Source organism: Rhipicephalus sanguineus, chromosome 11 (genome assembly GCF_013339695.2).
Source record: "Rhipicephalus sanguineus isolate Rsan-2018 chromosome 11, BIME_Rsan_1.4, whole genome shotgun sequence".
NCBI classification, from domain to species: Eukaryota; Metazoa; Arthropoda; class Arachnida; order Ixodida; family Ixodidae; genus Rhipicephalus; species Rhipicephalus sanguineus.
In genome coordinates this window covers 23,260,826-23,282,714 of record NC_051186.1, presented here as the reverse complement: position 1 = coordinate 23,282,714, position 21,889 = coordinate 23,260,826, and the positions used below count along the sequence as shown (strand labels likewise).

General features: G+C 47.1%; 1 protein-coding gene across 1 annotated transcript in view; it reads right to left on the bottom strand.

The window, feature by feature from the left end:
- The window catches only part of LOC119374356 (uncharacterized), a 43,550-nt gene extending 22,121 nt beyond the window's left edge, over positions 1–21,429 (bottom strand). Inside the window, exons 1-9 of the mRNA XM_049411078.1 lie at positions 20,777–21,429; positions 18,552–18,716; positions 17,403–17,558; positions 16,477–16,571; positions 15,203–15,303; positions 14,594–14,710; positions 8,843–8,900; positions 1,360–1,452; positions 804–965 (exon numbers count right to left, since the gene is read on the bottom strand). Coding sequence (XP_049267035.1) covers positions 804–965; positions 1,360–1,452; positions 8,843–8,900; positions 14,594–14,710; positions 15,203–15,303; positions 16,477–16,571; positions 17,403–17,558; positions 18,552–18,716; positions 20,777–20,837 — 1,008 coding nt within the window. The 5' untranslated portion in view covers positions 20,838–21,429. The remainder of the gene's footprint in view (positions 1–803; positions 966–1,359; positions 1,453–8,842; positions 8,901–14,593; positions 14,711–15,202; positions 15,304–16,476; positions 16,572–17,402; positions 17,559–18,551; positions 18,717–20,776) is intronic.
- Between the last annotated feature and the right edge of the window lie 460 nt (positions 21,430–21,889).

The following is a 21,889-nucleotide window of genomic DNA, read 5'->3' as shown; positions in this document are numbered from 1 at the left end:
TTTAAGGCTCACCTCGCGTCTACTCACACACGATGCACCGACAACAAAATACGCACAAGCCTAAAAAAAAGCAAACAAAGTCAGATACGCACAACAGCGACACCTGGTGTCACGATGCGTAAGCGAAAGAAAAGGGGAAAAAACTGCCACAGAGGGGCGGCTTTCATCATCATCATCACCGAATCAACTACTCTGGCCCACTGCGCTCACATGCGTTCCTCTCGCGATCGCCGCTTGCCTATTTTTTAGCAATTGCAAAAGCTACGCATTATTTATCCGAATTTGCGGCAGATCTACTGCTCAAAATAATGAATCATGAGCCTGGAAAATTCATTACAACCAGGTCATTTGCCAAAATGCCTTCGTTACATGGAGGTAAAAAATACATGGGCTTCTATGGGGATGCAGTTTAGGAATGAAAAAAATTCGTTAAATCCAGGAATTCGTTAAATATAGCTTCATTACATCCAGGTTTAACTGTACTTTTGCACGAGATTTCCAAGAGAATGTTAGAACTGTGCAACATAGAGATAACTGGCTTCTGTTTTGTCGTAGGTGTAGATAAGGGTGAAAGGAAAGACTGAGTTATGGCAATGGCAGCATGGCGACTGTGGTGTTTGGGCCATGTAGACTCCTGGCATTTAGTTTCTTCAACAATACTTGAACTTTAGAAGCTGGACAGCCAATGACAAAGAAAAAAGCATTGTGCTTTAGAATGCAGTGAGTATCTGAATACAACAGGTAAGAGGGGAAAAGTACCGCCCCCTTCAAACACGCATCTTGTTCTCATAAACCCAGCTTACCTGCCATCCGTAAAGGAGTGACTGTATCTCCTGCACTCGTACTGCATGTTCGTGCCTCCGTTTCATGTCATTGATGTGGTACGCTATGCCTGTCATCACAGACAGGGCATTCTTCACATCAGGGTAGCCTGGGCTCTCCTTATCCACGTGCTTCAGTATGTTCTGTGCACATTTCCAAAATGAAAAAAGGAAAATAATTGTCGCAGAATTCTTGTCTGACGGGAATGCAATAGCACTGCTGTACAGCCAGTGAAAGAAATAGCTAGAGTCCGCCAACAGAAGTCAGCAAAAACCATTCTTTAGCAAAAACACCAAGTGCCGTCATTTCTTAAATTAGTGCCGCTATGAGCAAGAACGACGTTGGCTCCCACGCCTGGCAAGCATGGGGTGACATTTTCGTGAGAGCACGGGAGTAAACCATGCCAACAAAAGGGAGGGAAATTTCTTTTGCTTTCTCTTAATGCACTGTCATTGACCAGATGCTAGGTGCACTACACTTGACTGTGCAGTAAAGCACATCTTTTGACACCGGAGAGCCTGTCCAAACAATGTTCACCTGAAGGAGGAGGTGGTACTTGAGAATCCTCTGCACAGGCTTCAGCAAGTAGGATCCCAGAGGCAGGCTGTGGTGCAGCGAGGTTTGGCGTGCCTACACAGGATTCAAACACACGTGCCCCCCCCCCGCCTTTATAAACAGAATGCAGTCGAACCTTGATGGGGATATACCCACGTGAACGAGGAATTCAGAAAATGTTACAAATATATGTTTATAAAGGTTTATAATGAAGATGCCGCAACACTACCAGCCGTTTTTATTCTCCTGTACACCGACAATCCGCAAACAAGTGTGCAGACAAACAAAAAGGTATTTGAGAACGATCACCAATTAGCATAAGCTCGGACAAAGTGGTTGTGTCTTCAGAGGTGAACTTACAACCGCAGATGCACGGATCCTACAGGTGTTGATCGGATACAGCGATGCTCACTGCACCGACGAGCTGAAGCGACTCCGACTGCCCATTGCCTTGCATGCCTTAAACAATGTTACTACTTTGCAAGTCACCAATTGCTAGACTAGCATTACACAATGCTGCTACGGCAATACATGGTGTTCAAGAAGAGAAACATCGAGATAAACACTGTCACGCAGCTCACGTCGGAGCTGCGTGACAGTGTTTAGCCAGAAATTTTTTCCGGGGGGGGGGGGGGGGGGGGTAGGGGGGCTGGCATGTCAACATATATATATATATAGAATATGTGTGTGTGTGTGTGTGTGTGTGTGTGTGTGTAAGCACTCGAATCGCAATTCACTAACAGTTCAAAAGCATATGCACAACAGTAGCTAACTAACACCAGTTCAAAAGTAAACAAAAGCTAGCGTCCGACAAGCCAAGGAGTCGAGCAGTCTGCAAGAGCGCTGGCGAGTCTTCTTGCATCGGATGCAACTGCAGAGCAGTTTTTCTCGGGAGCCTAGTTTCGCCACCTATGCAGGTGGCATTCTCAGTATATATATACACTGGCAATAAATGAGTGGAGATCGACCAGTGTCGCATACATCCTTGTAAACATCCAGTAGGTGGCCGCGGCTGTTGTTGCAAGCCGATGGTTTAAGACAAATGAACCACGATTCCAGTAGTTCTCCTTTGCCTCACTTTCGTTCACGAGTCAACGTCGTTGCATCGATTTAAGTCGAAGCTATGTCCTGCGCAGGGGTGTGCATGGGTGCATATGTGGCAAAACGTCTATGTCATTTTGTTAATAACTGTTTTGTTAAATTGGAGTAAACCTTTTACAATCATGAATTCACCCGTCTTTTAGAAGATTTTTGCATCTAATGAGATGTGTACATCTTGCACCTGCGATTTCCTCATGGAAACGGAATGCTTTATTCATTCCCAGCCCGCGCGGCACACGGTCGTTTCATCATTTTATAGCCCTGACATAAGGACACTCTAAATACCTTTACGTGATAACTTTAATCTAGTGGTATCGCAGCTCAAGGAATCTCAGCAGTACAACACTGCAAACTAACGTATTTTTGCGCCATAAAACCCAACAGAACTAACATGCGTATAAAATCAATCAATCAGCTTACAAGAGGCAAGTATTACACAATTAACAAACAGTAGTAGACATTAACACAGGCTATGCATATAGGTTAACAGCGGATGTTAATCGAGTTAACAGTAGCTAAAGATGTGGAAGTTCGAAAGTAAACATATGAAGGCATACGTGCGATGACTGGAAGCGTTGAGTCCCCGACGATCGGATGCGAGAAGTCACAGAGAGGTAAGGCACGACTACGATGTCGGTGGAGTTTCAACATTGATCTTATAGTGCTTCAAGGGGATCTCAGGCAGGTTGAGCTAACTTGAGATTGAAGTTCCAATGCCTATGTTGCAGATGTTAATTACGCGTCTCAACTAGACGAACGGGTAAGTTTAGGTGGCCAGCCAATACAGAGCCACACTAAAAACTTCCAGAAGAGATATTTGCTCATCTGCTTCCACACCGTGTTAGACAAGTAACTAGACTGATCAGCAGGGCGATATCCCTTTGTGTCTCCTGCTTCTATTCCTGAAGGAAAAGGGACCTCCACATGGGTCCAATCATGCACATTTTATTGTTACCAACTCAGCCCTAAAAATGTATTGACCACGCACCTTTTTAATTACGGGAGGGTACTCAAGTGAGTAAGGATGACAACCTGTTAAGGTGATGGCATACGGCTTGCCCACCTCCTGTTTTCACCGTGAGCATGGGCCATTTCCTTGGCAATCAGCCGGTGCGTCCTGCAGTCTACATCGCGGCCTTCAACAACCCTGTCGTTGCCGCCAGTACAGGTACAAAGGATCAAACGTCAGCGGCAAACGTTCCAAGAAGAACACCCCTTCGGCTCTAAAGACAACGCTCTCTTGTCAAGCGGTATTGCCAGTCAGCGGAGGAGCGCGGGGTCCGGTAAGCGTGTATCCACACGACGGACTTCTCCGCGGAAATCTCTTCCACGGACGATCGTTCCGCCGCCCGCCCGGCTGTGAAGCACATCCAGACGACGGACGAAGCGAGTAGACGGACGCGCCCGAGAAAAAAAAACATGGCGGTGCTGTCTGAAGCGAGAGCTGCCCATTTCGAATCTTTGAGCTCTTCGTCGCGCATTGCGTGGGCTGTTAGTCCCAAACTGACGATTGTGTCGGCTTAAGGTTTGTGTTCTCAAGCTTCGCCGGCAACGTATTCATGACAATTTGGTACTGTTTCCGAGTGCCGTACGCGTTTTCTGAGAGCTGTAGGCTTAGCGACTGCCGCTATTGGCAGAACATGAGCTCAGTGATCTGCGATAGCGCAAGTACGTGCTACCAAATCTCAGAGGTCATAATAATGTGCGAATGCTTGCTTGTTCCTTTTTTCTCTAGATGGCACGAGCAGCCTGAAAGTCTAAAACACATTCATCGCTAGCAAAAGTATTGAAGGTTTTTATGTCTCCGTCTATGGCGCAGAGTTTTTTTTAAGTTGAAGATGGAGTTGGAAAGAAAGCGACCATTAGCTGCAATGGCTGTAGTTTTGTCAGAATTAGACAATGAAGAACTCTTGTTGCCTGCAAAAAGAGCTTGTTGGCAAAAGGACTACATCGCCAACAAGTATCTGGGTATGCAGCATCAACTGTACCGTGAGCTTTGGGTCAGTGACACCGAAGAATACAGGAGGCTGCTACGAGTGTCAAGAGAGGAGTTTGTTCAGTTGCTGTCGTGCGTGGGTTCCCGCATAGAACGACATGATACCGTGATGCGGCTTCGTCGGCTAAATCTAGAAAACAAAACGAAAAAAAAAGAGCAGCGCTTGTTGCCAGACCTATAATGGCACCCTCGGCTAAATCTGTTGTGTTATTCCGCGCGAATCCGAATGCGAAAAAGAGCTTGGCATTTGCCGTCCGCGGACGCGGCATGGATGGCACAAATCCGTGATGCGGGGTCACGTGATGCGCCGTCCGCGGTGGAAAAGACGGATTTAGTCCGTCGTGTGGATACACGCTAATCGGCGTGGCGCCGGGTCGCGAAAATGGCAATCGTGACACACGACAAAGGAGTATCTCCCTCCCGGCCATGTTCCTTTTCGGGAAAGCAGATCCCACATCAACTTTTTGAACATAATGCGGTATTCACACGGGGGACAAATCCTCGGGGGATAAAGGTGGAGCCTTGTGACGTCCGCTCGCGAGGGGAATTCCCCAAAAATGTCCCCCACTGACACGGTAGGGGAGACCAGTGTTACGAGACTACTCTGGTGGCTCATACTGCCCGTTTCACCAGCTGCAGACTGGACACCCACTGCCGCTCTCTGCAGGAGCAAGTGCAACAATGTGGCCAAACAACAGCCCGAAATTCCGCTATATCCACCACCACTGAGGGATCGTTTGTCCTGTTGGGGAAAAGGTCCCCATGTCCTCCGAGGAGGTGCAAGGGGGTCACGCCCACTCACTAATCCGTAACGTCGCGGTAACGTGATCCGCAATTCCTCTGTGTCCCCCGCGGATTTCTCCCTTGCGCACACAACTTGCACAACTCAACAATGCAGCCTTTCAGAGAAGGCTTCGTGAGTGCCGCCTAATCCCCTCTGTGAAGTTGTAAATATGTGTGACCCCCCGAAAATGCACTACCGAGGCAGTGACGTCACCTTTTGTAGACCTGCATCAAGTCGCTAGCACCATCATGTAATTCCGGCAGTGTCATTTGCTTTTTACAGCATGGACCGCTTATAACGTAAGTCTCCGGAGTCACGAATATCCGCATTATAAGCGGTACCACACTATAACCAAAACAACCTTCTTCAAAGGCTGCACTTGCACAAAACGTGTTGAGCATGTAGCCTCGCGTGTCCGATAATCGAGACATGCAATTCGGGGCACTTACAACCACTTAGATTTCCGAATGTTCAAAAATTAACCGCCAAATACCCGCATTGCCAACGAAATGAACGCACAGCAAAAAAGCAAACAAAACAAAGCGCCATTGCGGAAATTCACCGACTACGTTTCAGGCCACCTCGAGGTATGCGCATTACACAGAAACTATCGTGACTGAAATTTCGCGTGCTGAACGGTACCGATTGTTCGATTTCACGGGCGTGCACCCAATGTCCAAGACATTGTAATCGAATCGGGAACCACCATTCGAGAGATGCATGTGCCAACCATGCTCTTGTTTTCACTAACGATAGATCCTTCTTATATGCCTCGCCTGTCGTACAAATACCCCTTGTTTTGTAGGACAGGCGAGGCGTATAAGAAGGATCTGTAGCGACGACGGCGACTACGTTCACCACTTAAGCAACCTAAAGGAAACATTAGTTAAAAGAAATTACCCGCAAGGTGCTCTAAACAACGTCTACAACGAAGCATATCAACTAGACAGGAAATCATCACTAGCTCCAAGGGTCCCCGTAGCACAGCCCAACCAGCCGCCAGCATTTATAACCAAATACTCAAATGCGCTACCAAACGTAAATAATATCCTCCGTAAGTATTACCCAACACTGGCAAGCAACGAGTGCCTTAGAAAAGTGTTTCCCGGAGTGCCAAAGGTCGTGTATCGCTGCAGTAGAAATTTTAAGGACATGTTAGTGCACGCAAAAGTAAATCCTCATTCTACTGCCCACATAACACCTTGTTCTCATCCAAGATGTAAGACTTGTAAACACCTTCAAGATGACGTTATAGTTAAAAGCACCGGAAGTGATTACATCCATCATATAAAATCTAGTTTTACCTGCACTAGTTCAAACGTTATCTACATGATCGAATGTTCATATTGTCAAAAACGGTACATTGGCGAAACGGAAAAACCCGTTAATGTTAGATTAAACGGGAATCGCGCGGACACGGCGAAGAAGTTACCCAAAGCAGCGGCACAGCATTTTAATGTAGCAGGTCACAACTTCCGACGATCTCAAACTTTACATACTTCAGTCAAACTTGCGTTCCCCAAGAGACAGAAAATATACAGTCATACCTTATTCACAAGTTCAATACACTCCAGCCAGCAGGTATTAACGTTTCTAAGGGGGCTCTTGAATCTATTCGGTATGGTACATACACACCGAAAACCAATGAGAGTGAAGCCCTTCTTCTAGGAATTTCGAACCTACTATTGTTAAAGTGCCACATGCTTCCACTGACCATCATTCAGCGAAACGTGCACCCTCTTCTCTCACCCCCCGCTTTTCGTTCCTTTTCTTTGTTTCTTTCGCAGTCCTTATGACTCACCCAGTTCGTCACAGCGGCCTCTTCCCCCCCTCCCCAACCCCCACTCTGGCAGTTGTCCTCTCCTTATCCCTTGTGGTGGAGAGGGCACAAAGCATATACACACGATAGCTAACAAAATCAGTTCCAGCCGTGAAGAAGACAAGTCCACTTGTCGAAATGTCGGCTCGAGCACCCACCCCGTTTACGGATTTTTTCATCACAAGATTCCATCTTTCACTTCCTGCCCTTTTTTTTAATGTTGACATGTGATATATGATGATAACTCGTACTTGAAGGTACAAGATCAAAAGGCGTATCGTAGAGCACCAGTTATGTGATATATTGGGGTTAAATAGGATTGCAAACATGATCGAAAAAGCTAATGTCACGCCAACAGACTCATGAGTTGACTCACTCAGGCTCACTCAGGCTCAGGTGAAGCTGTAAGTCTGAATCTGAGTGAGTCCGGCTGAGTAATATGTTGGTGAGCCTAAGTCCGAGTGAGTCCGGTTGAGGAAAATTTTGGTGAGTCTGAGTCTGAGTCTGAGTGAGCCCTCAGAGCAAATCTATTTCTTGAGTGAGTCTGAGTGAGCTCCAATTTTTTTGCCGATCTACGGTTATAAGTGGTCTGCACTGTAAATAGTGTGGGCATCGTAGTCTGCACAGCGAGTGCCGTCAACAAAAGCCACAACTACGACACTGTGTTTTTTGAAGATGTTTTCTCTCCTGCTGATCTACAACGAGCAGGCCCTCTTTTTTTTTCTTTTTTCTGACTCTTTTTTTTTGTGGCACTCATTTGAGAAACTGCAGCTAATCGCGGAGGCCACAAACCACCTAAGGAACATAGTGCGGTGCCGTGTTATCGCCGCAACTTTCCTGCAAAGGGTCCTTCAGAGCAACGAAACGGGCTTACTGTGAAGTACTGTACTTTTCTCCCGCGTTTGAGGGGCAGTAGTGAAAAAGATGAAGACTGTTGAAAACGACTCCCCGCTCTCCGTACAGGGGCAAGAGAACGAAACATCCCTGGAGAGCTGTCAAAGATGACCACCCCCTTTTTGGGCCCTCTGCTAGCACAATATAATCCTTTCAGTTCAAGATGTCCCCGCCGCAACGGTGCACTCACAATCCCGAGCGTCCAGCTAGTCAACAACAGCTACTCATTCGCGGCAGCACGGCTCAGCGTGGGAGCGGAACCCGTTAATCAGCATGTTGCTGCGCCACAAAATGGCAATCCATGGCACTACGCCTCTGTCTGCAGGGTATTTCTGATGGCCATGCGCTGCGCAGCCAGCATGGCAGCCAGTTACAGGGCCACCATGGGCGTAGCGAGGACAGCCAGCCCAAATCAGGAATGTTCGCACCAAAGTGTCTTTTCGACCGTGGAAAGGAATTCTAGAAAAAATCCAGATAATTTTCAGCGCAGGTGGCTGTTTTGGTCGGCGGTACATGACAGTACGAAAAAATTTCGCGGGGGGGGGGGGGGGGGGGTGCTGTAGCCTGGTCAGCTCCTCCCCCTGGCTACGCCACTGGTATCATGTGGAACAATGCTAGGTAGGAAGGATGCGGGAAGTTGAATACTCATTTGGCTGTGCCACTGCGATCTGCAGCGATTCGCATGTTTGAAGTCTCGTAATTAAACACTTGATGCAGAGAGCTTAAATTGGTCTGCAAATGATCCTTGGGACTTGCTTTACCGGTTCAACGTGTTTGTACAAAATTGCCGAAGCCATTTCAGGGTCCCTTTAAAGCAGCGACTATCTCTTTGCAGTGCACGAGGAAAGGTAGCAAGGACAGCAGTACTTACCTTAAATATTTCCGCTGTCTCTGCTTTGCCAACTAGTTCGGTCAGAGTCGAGACCATACTGAAAAAAGAAAATATTTCCAGCTCATCCGAAAGTAGACAATGGAATCTGCATCCGGACATGAAACCAATGAAGCTATCCTGTCTTTTTCAGGTGTTACACAAGAAAAGAAACAAGGAAAAAAAAAACACAATGGTGTTTGATTAAGCTTCTTTCAAACTGTTGCAATTTTCACCTTGATATCTCAATCGCTTCTTCCAGATCACTGAGACTTAAAGTGGCACAATGCAGACATTACACTAGCGTAAAAGCTTTGCAGCTCATACTGTAAAATTAATGCAACTGTTGCTGCTGAAATAACTATTGAAAACAAGACAATGAAAACTGCATCATGCTATTCCAACTCCATCGATGTACAGTCGAACACGGATATATCGAACTCGAAGGGGATCACAAATTAGTTCAATATATGAAAAATTCTATATAAAAAAATCACAGCATATTCACGGGGTGAATGATGATGAGTGGGGCGAAGCTCCGGAAGGAATCATTGGTAAACCGTGAAACTCTTCCGCGCAATTCGCCCCACAATTAAAAGTGAAACACTTGAGTAAATGTCCCTCGCGGGCTCGCACATCGGGATTCTGTCTTAGAGCGCGCGCTGCCGCCGCCTTGCGCGCTCGCCGCTCTGCAGCCTTGTCCATCCGGCGACTCCAAGCGCATGCCAACAGCGAACGGGTTTTATTACACCGCGCCCCATAGCGTACGTCGCCGAACGATTGCCTTCCACCAATGACACGCGCCATATGTGACATCATTTCTATTATAACATCTCGCATCTTTCATCATCAACTACAAGTACCGCCATCTAGTGAACACTCCAAGAACTAAACTAGAGGTGGCTACCTACTACTACAACTACATACATCGGGGACGACCGACCCACGCCTTAAGGAGCTTCGCCCCTAAAAAAATACAGGCCCGGAGACCTTACCAGTGGTGGACGATCACCTACAATCGGCGCATTCAAGAATGACAACTAATTCCGCACACACGATGCAACAGAATATTTTATTTGCGTGAAAAAAAATTGCTTATCTTGGCCTGCTTCTTTGTCTTCAAAATGAAGTTGAAGACACTGGCCTCGATCTTATCGAGGCTGTCCAGGTGCGACAGCCCGGTTCACTCCACATGTTGCCGCAAAAACGGCAAATCGAGCCAAACGCTGCCGCCACTTCAGTGGCGGAGCACGTGCGTGTAGCCGCCGCCTCGTCCAGACGATCTTCGTCGCCACTTGAGCTGTCGGCCTGGGTATCCTGGGCCCCTGCGACCGCAGCTACGATGTCCTCGTCAGCGAGGCTCGCAACAACCTGAACATTGCAGTCCGCTTCCTCAAAATCGTCCGCAGACACTTCGGGTGGAACGGCAGCCGGGAAGAGGAACGACAACTCGTGAAATGTGTCGTCTATGCGCTCGTCGTCGCCGTCTTCACTGGTTTCCGCAAGTTCCGCCGTCACGAAGCCTGCCTTCCGGAAGCAGTTGGCCACTGTGTCCGTCTTAACGTCTCGCCAGGCGCCCGTCACCATTTGAATGGCACCAAGCAGGTCAACCTTCAGCCCACCTTGAAGGACTTGATGATGCCCTGGTCGAGCGGTTGCAGCTTCGCTGTCGTGTTGGCCAGCAGGAACTTCAGCTCGATGTTTTTGAGCTCGTAGGGGAGCACGCACACAAAAGAGGAATGCGGTGGTATGCGACAACTCACGGAAGTGAACTCCGCCAACAAAGCACTCGCGATCAGTCGCGATGGCGGCGATGGCTACACGGGCGCCCGGGCTACCTGCGAGGGCAGTAGCGATGCATGAACGGCGCGAGCTGTGGTTGGCTAAGCAAATACGAAAAGGGCAGGCTGTGGTTGGCTGGTCAAAACTCACAAAACAGCAACAAAAAAAAAAAGAAAGAAAAGGCGAAAGGAGGAGGCCACCAGCTCCTTCGTTCCTGCTCTCCGAGCTGACGGTAACGCAGAGAGCGTAGGAGAAAGAGAGAGAAAAAAAAGAAAAAAGAAAGGACATTCCACAAGTTGGAGAACGCACCCAGCAGGAGTACAGTCCGAGTCGTCTCACCCTCACGTTTTTCGAGCGTTTCAAGTGTCGGCTGAGGCGCGGTGCCATGAAGGTCGCGGGGCTCAGCGAGCGCTGAAGCGCACCTTCCAGCTCACGCGGCGTTCAATATATCCAATGGCAGGTAAAAATACCGTTCGATATAGACGTGCGAATTTCTATACTTTTACATAGGATTTTCAAGGGGATAATTTTAGGGGTGTGCGAATATTCGAAATTTCGAATATTTTTCGAATAGTGTTTGCTATTCGATTAGATTCGCACTGGAATTTTACTATTCGAACTATTCGAACTTCCCAAAGACAAATACAGGCAACGTCCGATTGAAAGTGACCCCTTCAAATTTTCAATATGCTTCACCTCATTACACTCTCGCATTGCGGCAAAGCTGCCTTTCAAGCTCCGTTACGGTCGAACATAGCAAAGAGACAGTCAACGTCCGATTAGAAGTGGTCCTTAGATTTTCAATGTGCTTCACCTCATCACACCCCTGCATTGCGGCAAAGCTGTCTTTCAAGCTCCGTTACGGTCGAACATAGCCAAGACCCAGTCAACGTCCGATTAGAAGTGGTCCCTAGATTTTCAATATGCTTCACCTCATCACAACCCCGCATTGCGGAAAAGCTGCCTTTCAAGCTCCGCTACGGTCGCACGTGTATTAACTCAAGAAAATGCTGGTTCCAACATGGAGATGAAAGATGTGGCAGAGGTGGGGGCTCAATTAATGCTGTTTGGGACCTGAAATTTGGGCAGGAAGTCCAAAAAATCGCACGCCAAGGCTTTTTAGCATCCAAAATTTTAGGTGTTCTTATATATCGATGTCTATGAGGCAGATTTAGAACTCCGGACTTAAAGGGACACTAAAGGCAAATAACAATTTATGTCAGAGTGAAAGCCCAATGTATGACAACTTCTAAAACGGCAATATTATCAACAGCAGCGCCCTACTTACCGAGAAATTAAGCTAAATGTATCACATGATGAGCGCCACGAGTGGGACATTTTCGAAGTGATCCCGATGACGTAGGGAAGTCGGCCTACAATAAATCACTAGTAATCAAACTAGCAGCAGTAAAAAAAGAACATTCCGAGCATCAAAAGACGTAATAAAATGCTGTTTGTTCGTTTCCGCTTGATTCATGGAAAACAAAACCTCCGTGGCGTTGCCATGGGGAACGGCGCGCGTGGTTCAAAGGTTCCGTTTTCGCCGAACTGTGCCTCGCCCGTCTCAGTGGTAGTTTCGGGATCACGTACTGCCGTGTGTGTTTTGCGCGTTCGTGAAAGTCGCTCTGACAGAAAGTTCGACAAAATGCCGCATGCGTGTGATATTGCCGGATGCCCGAATGGTGCACAACGCCAGTGCTGCAGCAAGGAAACCGGTGTGTCTTTTCACTGGCTGCCGCGGAATGAACCCTTACGCTCGAAGTGGCTTAGTGTCATGCCATTGCGCCAGTGTGCTAAACAGTCTGCGTGTGTGCTCGCTGCACTTTCGTACTGAGGATTACGAGACCAACCGCAACTTGGTGACGGCTTTCAATGTGCCCATCCGAGCAAGTTTTTGCCGCAGCGCCGTTGTTGCTACTGTGGGTCCCGCTACTTCCGCTCGGCTGCTACTAGTGTCGGCGGCCGCGCAGTAAAAGCGGGCAACGTTGGGCACGGCAGCAGTGACGTATGAGAGTCGTATTTTCAGGCGGGAGATTTGAAGCGCGCTAACGCGATGCGGACCACTAAAAACGTGATTTTATTTCAAAATAAGCACTTCCTTGGCACAAAAGCAGCGCTACGAGGTTTCTGGACCGCTATTTCAGCAATCAACGTCGACTTAATATTTGCCTTTAGTGTCCCTTTAAAGGGAGCACATCCTCGTCCTCCACATCAGTTGGGCTTCCACAGAAGTTGAAAGAGGAGGAGAGGCTGAGGAAATGGCATCTATGCTTACCACGTGTGAAGTGTTGTCGGCAACACTTTGGTTGCACCAAATCATGTACACATACAATTCGGCCTCTACATTGCGTTTCAACCTAGCGAAAAGAAACACTTTCATGTTGCTATCTCATAACAATATGCTTAGGAATCCTCTCAACTTTTTTTTCTGCAATTTTGCTTCGAATTACTCGAAACATATTTGATTCGATTCGCACTCACACTTCAATATTCGAATTCGTTTAACACACAAAATTTTGCTTTTGCACAGCTCTAGATAATTTACAAGTTCGATATAGCCGAAAATTCGATATATCCGTGTTCGACTGTATGTGGATGGCATTCACAAAACTAGTTTCAAATGCTTCCTCTAGTTTACAAAGCCGTTGCTTGCTTTACTAGTTAAAGAAGTGTGGTCTAACAATCAACCTAACCGCAACAAAATAGTGTACCATTTGAAAAACACAGCTTAAGATGGTATCGATATAAAGCAGTTCATTTGAAATAAGAGATGGTAAAAGCTTTCAAAAACTGATGTATTACACCTGAACCATAATATGAGGGCCATGCAATGCTCTAGTGTGCTCATTGCCATCTTAAAAAGAATGCAATGGCTGGTGATGGCGCTGCTCATCCAATGACAGAGCTGAAAGTGCAGTCCCATCCGAAGCGGGAAGGGCTGCTCAACAAGCACTGAAAACTAGGCATGGGATCCAACCTATGCTATCATAGCACTATTAATATGCTTCACTAATGGGACCCAATGTGCACTCCTCTAAAATATCTGATGAATGAATCGTGTGAAGCTTTTCAAGAATTCAATATAATTCGAGCTGACAACCCTTATATATTTCGCGTATTGCACACACTTTATTTTTCAAATAGGGAGCTCCTCATTAGATGACTGTCATGCCTAGAGCATCGTGTTATTACAGTTCCCACAAGAAACACAGACATTTGGTTCGTACCGCGTTTCCGCACTACATATAAATACCAAGCCTTGGCCTACAACGTTCCCACAACACGCACGAAAGTACGATCACCTGCAACAAGAAACAATTACACTCTCATTTCTGCTCTTTGGCGCCATAGGAACATGCGCAACAAATTTTTCTCATAGTCTATTTCATATTTTTCATAGTTTAGTCTAGTGTATAAATACATTGTATCATGTTACATCTTGTTATCGTGCATTATATTAGCGATATGTATGTATGTGTTTCACGAAATGTATATATGTGTGCTTTTGGACAATGTATACGATGGTCTATGCACGATGTACATTGATTTTTGGAAACCCTTTTTTTTATTACACATTTATAATATGTATCTCAAAAAAAAGATTCAGCTGTGAAATCATCTTTGAATTAGTAGGTATTGTTCATGTTTTATGTTGTACTTGCATTTTATGTACCTCTAATCATTTCCGCACTACTGCCATGTGTATGTACAGGTCACCAGGGCCTTTGTCAAGCCGTTCTCACGGCTTTTAGCGTTGGCGGCCTTCTAGTTTTGTCTGGTAAATAAAAAATTTGAATTTGAATCACGGGCACCATAACACTGAATTTCATGATGCATTTACTTATACTGCAAATGTGAAACACTGTGCAAAGACAACACTTGAAGGTCGGCTTTTTTTTATGCGGTGACAATTTTTTCTGAACCTTTTATATGACATGCTGTGCATAATGAAAATATGAATGCAGTGCTCACGTTGGATAGCTGGTGCAGAACTCTGTGTATACAGAAAAGCCGCTGCTGTTAGCCACAAAGCATCGAGCAATGGACACTGGGTCAAAGCCACACTTTTCCAGCTGTGCCAGGAACCCACTGCAGGAAAAAGAAAACCTTAATTTAAACACCGATTATTGGAACAAGGCTCATTTGAACGGCTTTGCAGTCCACAGGGAGTGCACCACTGCCAGCTTCAACGAGTTTCAAGCAGGCAAAATGAGCTCTTTTGTCCTCGGCTAATGCACCTTGCAACGTTGCAGAGTAAGCCATTAGCGTGGCTAAAGAGCTCACTGCACCTGCGTGAAACAATCTCAAATCCCTGTTCATGCTGTTTGCTAAAGCACGTCTTTATATCAACACATATGGCGAACTACTATTTTCAAATGTTTCTCTTTAGTGTCTTTTACTGCTTTTACAGCAAAAAAGCTAAGCCTTGGCAATGTTGAAACAGCTGTGGTTACACAACCACAGCTAATGAAACAATCAGCATGAAGGGAGTTGAATGGCTTTTTTCTGCACCCACCAGCTGGCTGCTGTCAGAGCAGTTTTATTGAAAAAACTAAGTGAGAACAGCTAGGGTGAGCTGACCTGTTGAATGCACAGATGCGCTCAATGTTGCCAAACAGACTCCTCAGTTCCTCTGGCTTTATCTTGCTGTCAGTCAGCTGTGACAACGGCTTCAGGTAGCCCTGAAAAGAAACAATATTGCTTCAAGCTTCTCTGCACAAGAAACCTAGCTCAAGTGTCTCACATGGAACCACTGACAAGGTCATGCCAAGGTTGGGTGAAGTTTTGTTTACCAGTTTGCATTTTGGCAACCACTACTATTGGGGCAATAGAAATTTCTGGCACTCCGCAGACAGTTTAGGGTATTTGATGCATTTACTAGACAAAGATGCTTTGAAGTGCTGGTAAAAAAATTCGGGCATTGAAATCACTAGATCAACCAATGTGCTTTATCATTCACACAATAAGCAAGACGACAAATCTAGCAAATTCATTTGACAAGACACAAAGTCATATACTTATGCTGAAACAGCACAGCACTCCAAAGGCGAATAGTATTACGCCTCTGAGAATGTTCTGCAACTTAACGTGTTCACTCTATCGTGGGTCACGTCGCATATAGTATTGGTTGCCCTTCGTGAAATGTGCCGCTCTTTCATGCAGTGCAACAATGTCATTTCTTCGAAAAACAGCTGCGCCTCGTGATCCCATCTGACAGCCCAACGGTGACCGAGGCTCTAAGCTGGTAAGGCCACAGTGTAATTCTGTGGCCTCGCTCTCAGCCCCGGGGGCAGCCAGCTGGCAAGTGAGCACCTGGGAGGTGCATGCTTTTTGAACACCTGCAGCAGCGCAAGTCTCCCCAGAATCACAGACCGGGGCACAAACAGTGCTCAGATCACTCAAAAGGCCTAAACAAAGGCTAAAGTGCATCGCAACACATGTAAATCAAGCACTCGGAAAGATGCCCTGCAACACAGAGTCAGGAAATGCTGCCAATCAAAAGTCACGTCAAGCCTCCCGTGAACACTTGAGCCAAATATCACTCACTCTCCTGTAGGCAAATTACGTAGACGAAGGGAAGGACATGCCCATTGGCACAATGCGCGGTACTGTCACAAGGAGCCAGTCATCGCTGGCTTAGCTGCGTGCAGCATGTCACACTCTGAACTCAGTACGTCCGTCTGCCTCAAATGTTAAAAAAATAACAGAGGTGGTTAGAGTGTGCAACAAATCCCTGTAACTCTGCTGGCATTTTACAGATTTGAAAAATTTTTGCCACAACCAATTCGTCAAGTCCCTCAGTGCTTAGAAAAGTGTGGTGGTAGATATAAAATGAGCGTGTTCGGGAGACTGACCTCTACAATGGCACCAATGTCACGCACATACGTCCTCTCTGTGTCCACCACCTCCAGCAGAACACGATCCAGGTAGCTCGGCTGGTCGGGGCCAACTGCAATGCAACAACTGTACGTCAAGACACCTGCAGAATTGTATTTCCTCAATGTATGCTGGGGCCGTAGAATATGGTGGACAGGGTATAATGAGAATGTTCTGCAGAATAGCTGCAGGCAAGGAGTGGCGCGTTGCCACGACACAACATTCAAGTCTGAGGGTTGCATCCCTCGAACTCACTAGAATCTTCTAATGGACTTCCTCGTGTACAATGTGGCGCAAGTTCCTCACAGAAAATGCCTTTGCAGTCAAAGAACACATCCAAGGTCACGTCGATCTTTGACCGACTGACGTGTGCTTTTTTTTTTTGGATGAGGGAACTGTTGGCCCACCCACTGCAAATAGCGCCTTTGTTTCAATGGCACAGCTACAAGCCCATGTCTCGTAGCTTATGTGAAACTTTGCCAAGCTTGTGGCAAAGTGTCACACAGTGTTCTTCAAGCTCTTCTGCAGTCATCACTTTGGCACTAATCCTACGAGCAGATGATGCTCACTTCAGTGGCCTTTCAAGCAACGGTCAGAGCGAAACGCAGCAAACTGAAGCGTGTGGCCTAAGCCAGCTGCAATGCACTCCCTCAGCCAGTTGACACACTATTTCGAAAGTTCGATTTGGCTTTTGAATAACCTCGCGTCATGAGCATATTACTTTTTATTACACACTGATATTGGTGAGAAAATCTTAGTTGAACCTAGGTTGGAATTGTTTTATTCTTTCTCTTTTTTTCCTCTGTGTTTTATTTCCTCTTCACATTGTCCTCTTGCTGGTAAGAATGGCATATGGAGCTTAGCGATTGCTTTGTTCAGAGGCATGCACTGCAGTGGAACGTACTGTGGGGATGGCCGAGGAGGCTTCTGTGCATGGCCACAGCACTGGCGTCGGCGAATGCGGTGCGACAGAGCGTTCGGTTCCCACGAAGCGCTGCAGGAACATCGTCTTCCAGGCTCTCGACACTTGCCAGATAAGACTTCTTCACACCGCCCAGTCCTGAAAGGAACAGAACTCACAGAGGTATCTAGCATTGTTCTGCACAAGGGAGTCATCTCCGACCACGCAGGTCAGCTCCCAGCCATATTTCGTAAAGGTTGAGGGCAGAAACACAATGGTTCTGGCAGTACTGTGCAATTTTAGCAATGTATTCCAGCACTTAAGAAACACTTCACAAGGCTATTGACAAGATGGGGCACCGTGCCACCACTAGTTATTGTTATCACATAACCTTCGGCAAATTGATGCCACTTGTACGGTTGTTTAGCACGTGTGCTACAGCTGCTCCGGCAAATGGTGCCTATGGTATGCACCACAACAAGTAAAGTCATGCCAATGGTTCATAAGCCTACGTCCATCCAAGCACCAGATGTAGTGAAGTTGGTGTTGCAAATGGCTGCCTAGATAGGCCACCAAAAACTGAGACGTTACACAGTATAGCTGATGGTTAAAGGTGCTGGGTCTTCCTGAAAATGCCTTTTGAATCTAACTGCAATGAAGCTCCAGCAGGTAACTACATCGCTCTTCGGAACCAGGAAGTGGTAATGCACAATTCAGTCAGTGCACATCCTTTTCAGTGACATCAGCAAGCGTGTGTAGAGATGGTTTGTGCCAATACCGTCATGGCCACCATACCAACATCATACGCAGCACATTGAGAAATTGGTAAACAAAATTGTGAAAGCACAACAGGTTCATCTCTCACTGGACGACAAATCAACCACAGTGATAATTCAGTGAAAAATTGCTAGCGTAACAAATTTGATGTACACTGTCGTCACCAATGCTGCATGCTTTCAGTGCTAGTGAGAAGCTACATTAGTGACGTTATGTGCATATTACCACGTGCCACTCACAAAGGCAATTTTGTGTCCGAAATGACTTTGTTATAGTGATGCTCATCTGTCAGTAGCACTTGTCACTGTTTCCTTTTTTGTTCATCTTTATGACTACCTTGCCAGTGAAGAAAGATAAACTCTCTTGAGCACACACCAGGAGGCAAGAGTGATGATGATGAGGAGGAGGATGAGGAGCAGTCTGAGCTTGAGCTGAGCGGCCGACATGCAGGCGGTGGGCAGGAGGAGCCATCCGTGCGCAGCTCAGATGCCAGGCTGTCATACATGGCCAGCAGGGAGCCACTAATCTCAAGTGATGGGCCTGCAGCAGGAATCTGCTATGCATGTTTGTGACACAAACAATATGCAATATGTTTGGCTCTTCACGTTCGTGGTCTTTCAGTTCAATGTTTATTGGAAAGCACATGAGGAGGATAAATATACCAGCTGTTACAGAAACTAAAGAATGATGACAAGTTCAGTAACTAGGCATGAGTGGTGATCTTAGGGTGTTATCCAGGAAAAAGAATCTCTAGATCAGCGAGATATAAAAGCCTGGGGAATCTTATGGGTCGCCTGATAACAATGAACAGTGCAGCAGCTCTGGCACATTGCACACCAGTGCAATAGACAATGACAAAGCATTACTTAATCTTTCGTAGTATTGCTATGCAAAAATTAAGTATTTACGCTATCTTGTGCTGGCTGTTATTTACGACCCCCAACAGGACTCATGCCTGCCAACGAGGCATGCCAGTAATGTGCTCAACAAGAATGTCTCAATGGGTGACATAGCTTCAACATGCTTGCACTGTAAGCACACATAGCCTAGCTAAAACAGTGTTTCTTGGGCAATACACTTCATTGTTGTGAATTTAAACCTGGTTTCTTAGCTGAGTAAAACAAGAGTAATAATAATAATTGTTCAGGTTTTACATCCCAAAACTAGGATATGATTGTGAAGGACGCCGTAGTGGAGGGCTCCGGGAATTTTGACCACCTGGGATTTAACATGCGCCTTAATCTGAGCACACGGGCCTCTAGCAATTCGCCTCCACCAAAATGCAGCCGCCACGGCCAGGATTCGATCCCGCGACGTCTGGGTCAGCAGTCAAGCATTATAACTGAAGTAGGATGGCAGACTGGGCGAGCTGGCTGAAACAGCGTTGTAAACGTCTTTTCTTCCTTGCTCCTGTCTTTTGTGCTGTTGTTCAAGCACTGAGCTCCATAACCACTAGACCACCACGATGGGTGCGTAAAACAAGAGATTTGTTGAATAACAGAATGCACAATGACTTGCACAAACCTGTGCAATTACTGTTCATTGTATGCATGAGAGCCCACCCAACTGCTGAGACATGATACCAGACAGGGAGGTTCTATTTAGGTTAGCTTTGTTGTCTTTCCAAATCTGTTGGCTTAGTTTTTTACCTGCAAGTACGCCTGTCAATATTTACATTTTGATAAAACCACTGTGCTAGTATTGTATAAGTAATAAATACTACAGGCAGAAAGACAACAGTGGGCTGAAAGAGTAGGTTTGGGCTCACTGCTGTCGATGAAGGGCATAGCCAGAAATTTTTCGGGGGGGGGGGGGGTGAGGGTATTACAATCACTTATCAATGATCGTGCATGTATACATACATATGCACAATTTTAAATTTCAGTGCAGTATTCTGCCGCAACAGGCTCCTGAGTAAATTTAAGACGTATACAATGTCTGAAAGTAGAAGAGTGCTGCTTCGCTGTGCATCTGAACAAGACTCGATCAACCATTATCGTGAAACAGTGCGTGGGATGATCAGAACGCAGCATCCTCGGGGGTTCGGTGCGGAGCCAAGGTTCGTTTCACCCACACATTTGATTAATTAATTATTTTTATCGTGTCGCGAAATCGAGGCTTCGTTTAGCAGACACGAAGAGGTTGGCCCGAAAGGCTGACGGGGAACGTCTCCCTTTCAGAAGACCCTCGGGCAAGAAACATATCAACGCGCTCCTTTTGAATTACGAAGATGACCTGTGGACGGCTTACGGAATCACGTCTTCAGAAGACGAGCCGATATATGGTAGTTCCGCTTTCTTAATTACTGGTCGGCCGCCTTCGAGGGCGACGTAAGGTTGTTTGGTCGATGTCAGGGCCGCTCACACATTCGCGCAGAGAAGGCCTCCAGCCGGCGCCAGCGAGGCGCGCCTCGTGCGAAGCGAAGCCCTTTCGGAGGAAAAGGGTCCGCTTACGATGATGTCGAGATACGCTGCTGCGGGTGCTTCTTGCGTGTCTCATTTATTCCGGAAGAGCATCGTCCAGCAAACTTTATCGGCAGCGTGCAGCGCCTTTCGTAGCCGAAAGGGCACAAAGTTCAATGGCGTTGATCGCGCACTTACCGAAAAATTCTTCCCACTGCACGGAATCGTCCGAGTCCGAACGGGCGTCGCCTCGGCCCATGCTCCAAAAAACGGGGCCTCAACACCGCATCAACCGGGGAGGCTCTTCAAGTTCGCCTCGAAAGCCATCGGCCCCATTCCCCACCGTTCGGAACAACGTCAAACCCTTTCACTCCACTGGTCCACAAAGGCCCCTTGCGCACTCAAAGTTTCGGCCGATGCGAAAACAAAAACTTGGCGTTGTCCGTCCCGCGAGCGCCCGAGCCGCGCCTCATCGCATGCAGCACAACTTTCGTTCCTTCGCAAACACACACATGAACACAGCGACAAGGCGCTGCTTTCTTGCGCAACGCACCGAGTGCGAAACAAGAACGAAGCAAGAACAAAACTTCGGGGCACGCACACCACGGCAGCGAGCCGCTGCAGCTGTGCCATGTGCGGGACGCCAGAGCGTGGCCAGGGGCGCGCCAGCGACCAACAAACGCACACGAGTTTCGAGAGTGATGAAAACGTTCACGGTGGCTCCGCACGCGTTTGCGACGCCTGCGGCCGCTTCGAAAAAACTTTGGTAGCGTCACCTTAGTTCGCGCTCATCACAACAGCCATACATACACCATACACCCTGAGGCGAAGGCCACCGCAAACTTCACGTAACGGTGGTGAAACACAAACAAGAAAGCAGCGAGGACGCGGTTCATCATGCATGTATGCACGCAGTATATCTGCTTTGATTGCAAATATACTTTGTTTACCGATTAAATAAAGCTTTATCCTGAGGCGCAACAGTGCTGTGTGTGTGGTGGCCGCATTTCTACGCGTCCATCCACATTTGCGCAAAGCATTCTGGCCACGCTGTAACGTACAGTAGTGAGTAGCGCGCCAAATTTTGAATAAGCAGCGTGGTCTAAAAACGGACAGACGGACGGACGGAAAAAACTTTATTAAGAAAAAAAAAGCACCTGCAAGGTTGCCGGCCTGGGCTCAGACCACCCGGGCATTATGTGCGGTGAGCAGGGGCGTAGCCAGGGGGGGGGGGGGGATTGGGGGGGGGGTTCAAACCCCCCCCCCCCGAAATTTTCAATTTTGCTTGCATATATAGGCACGCACACATAC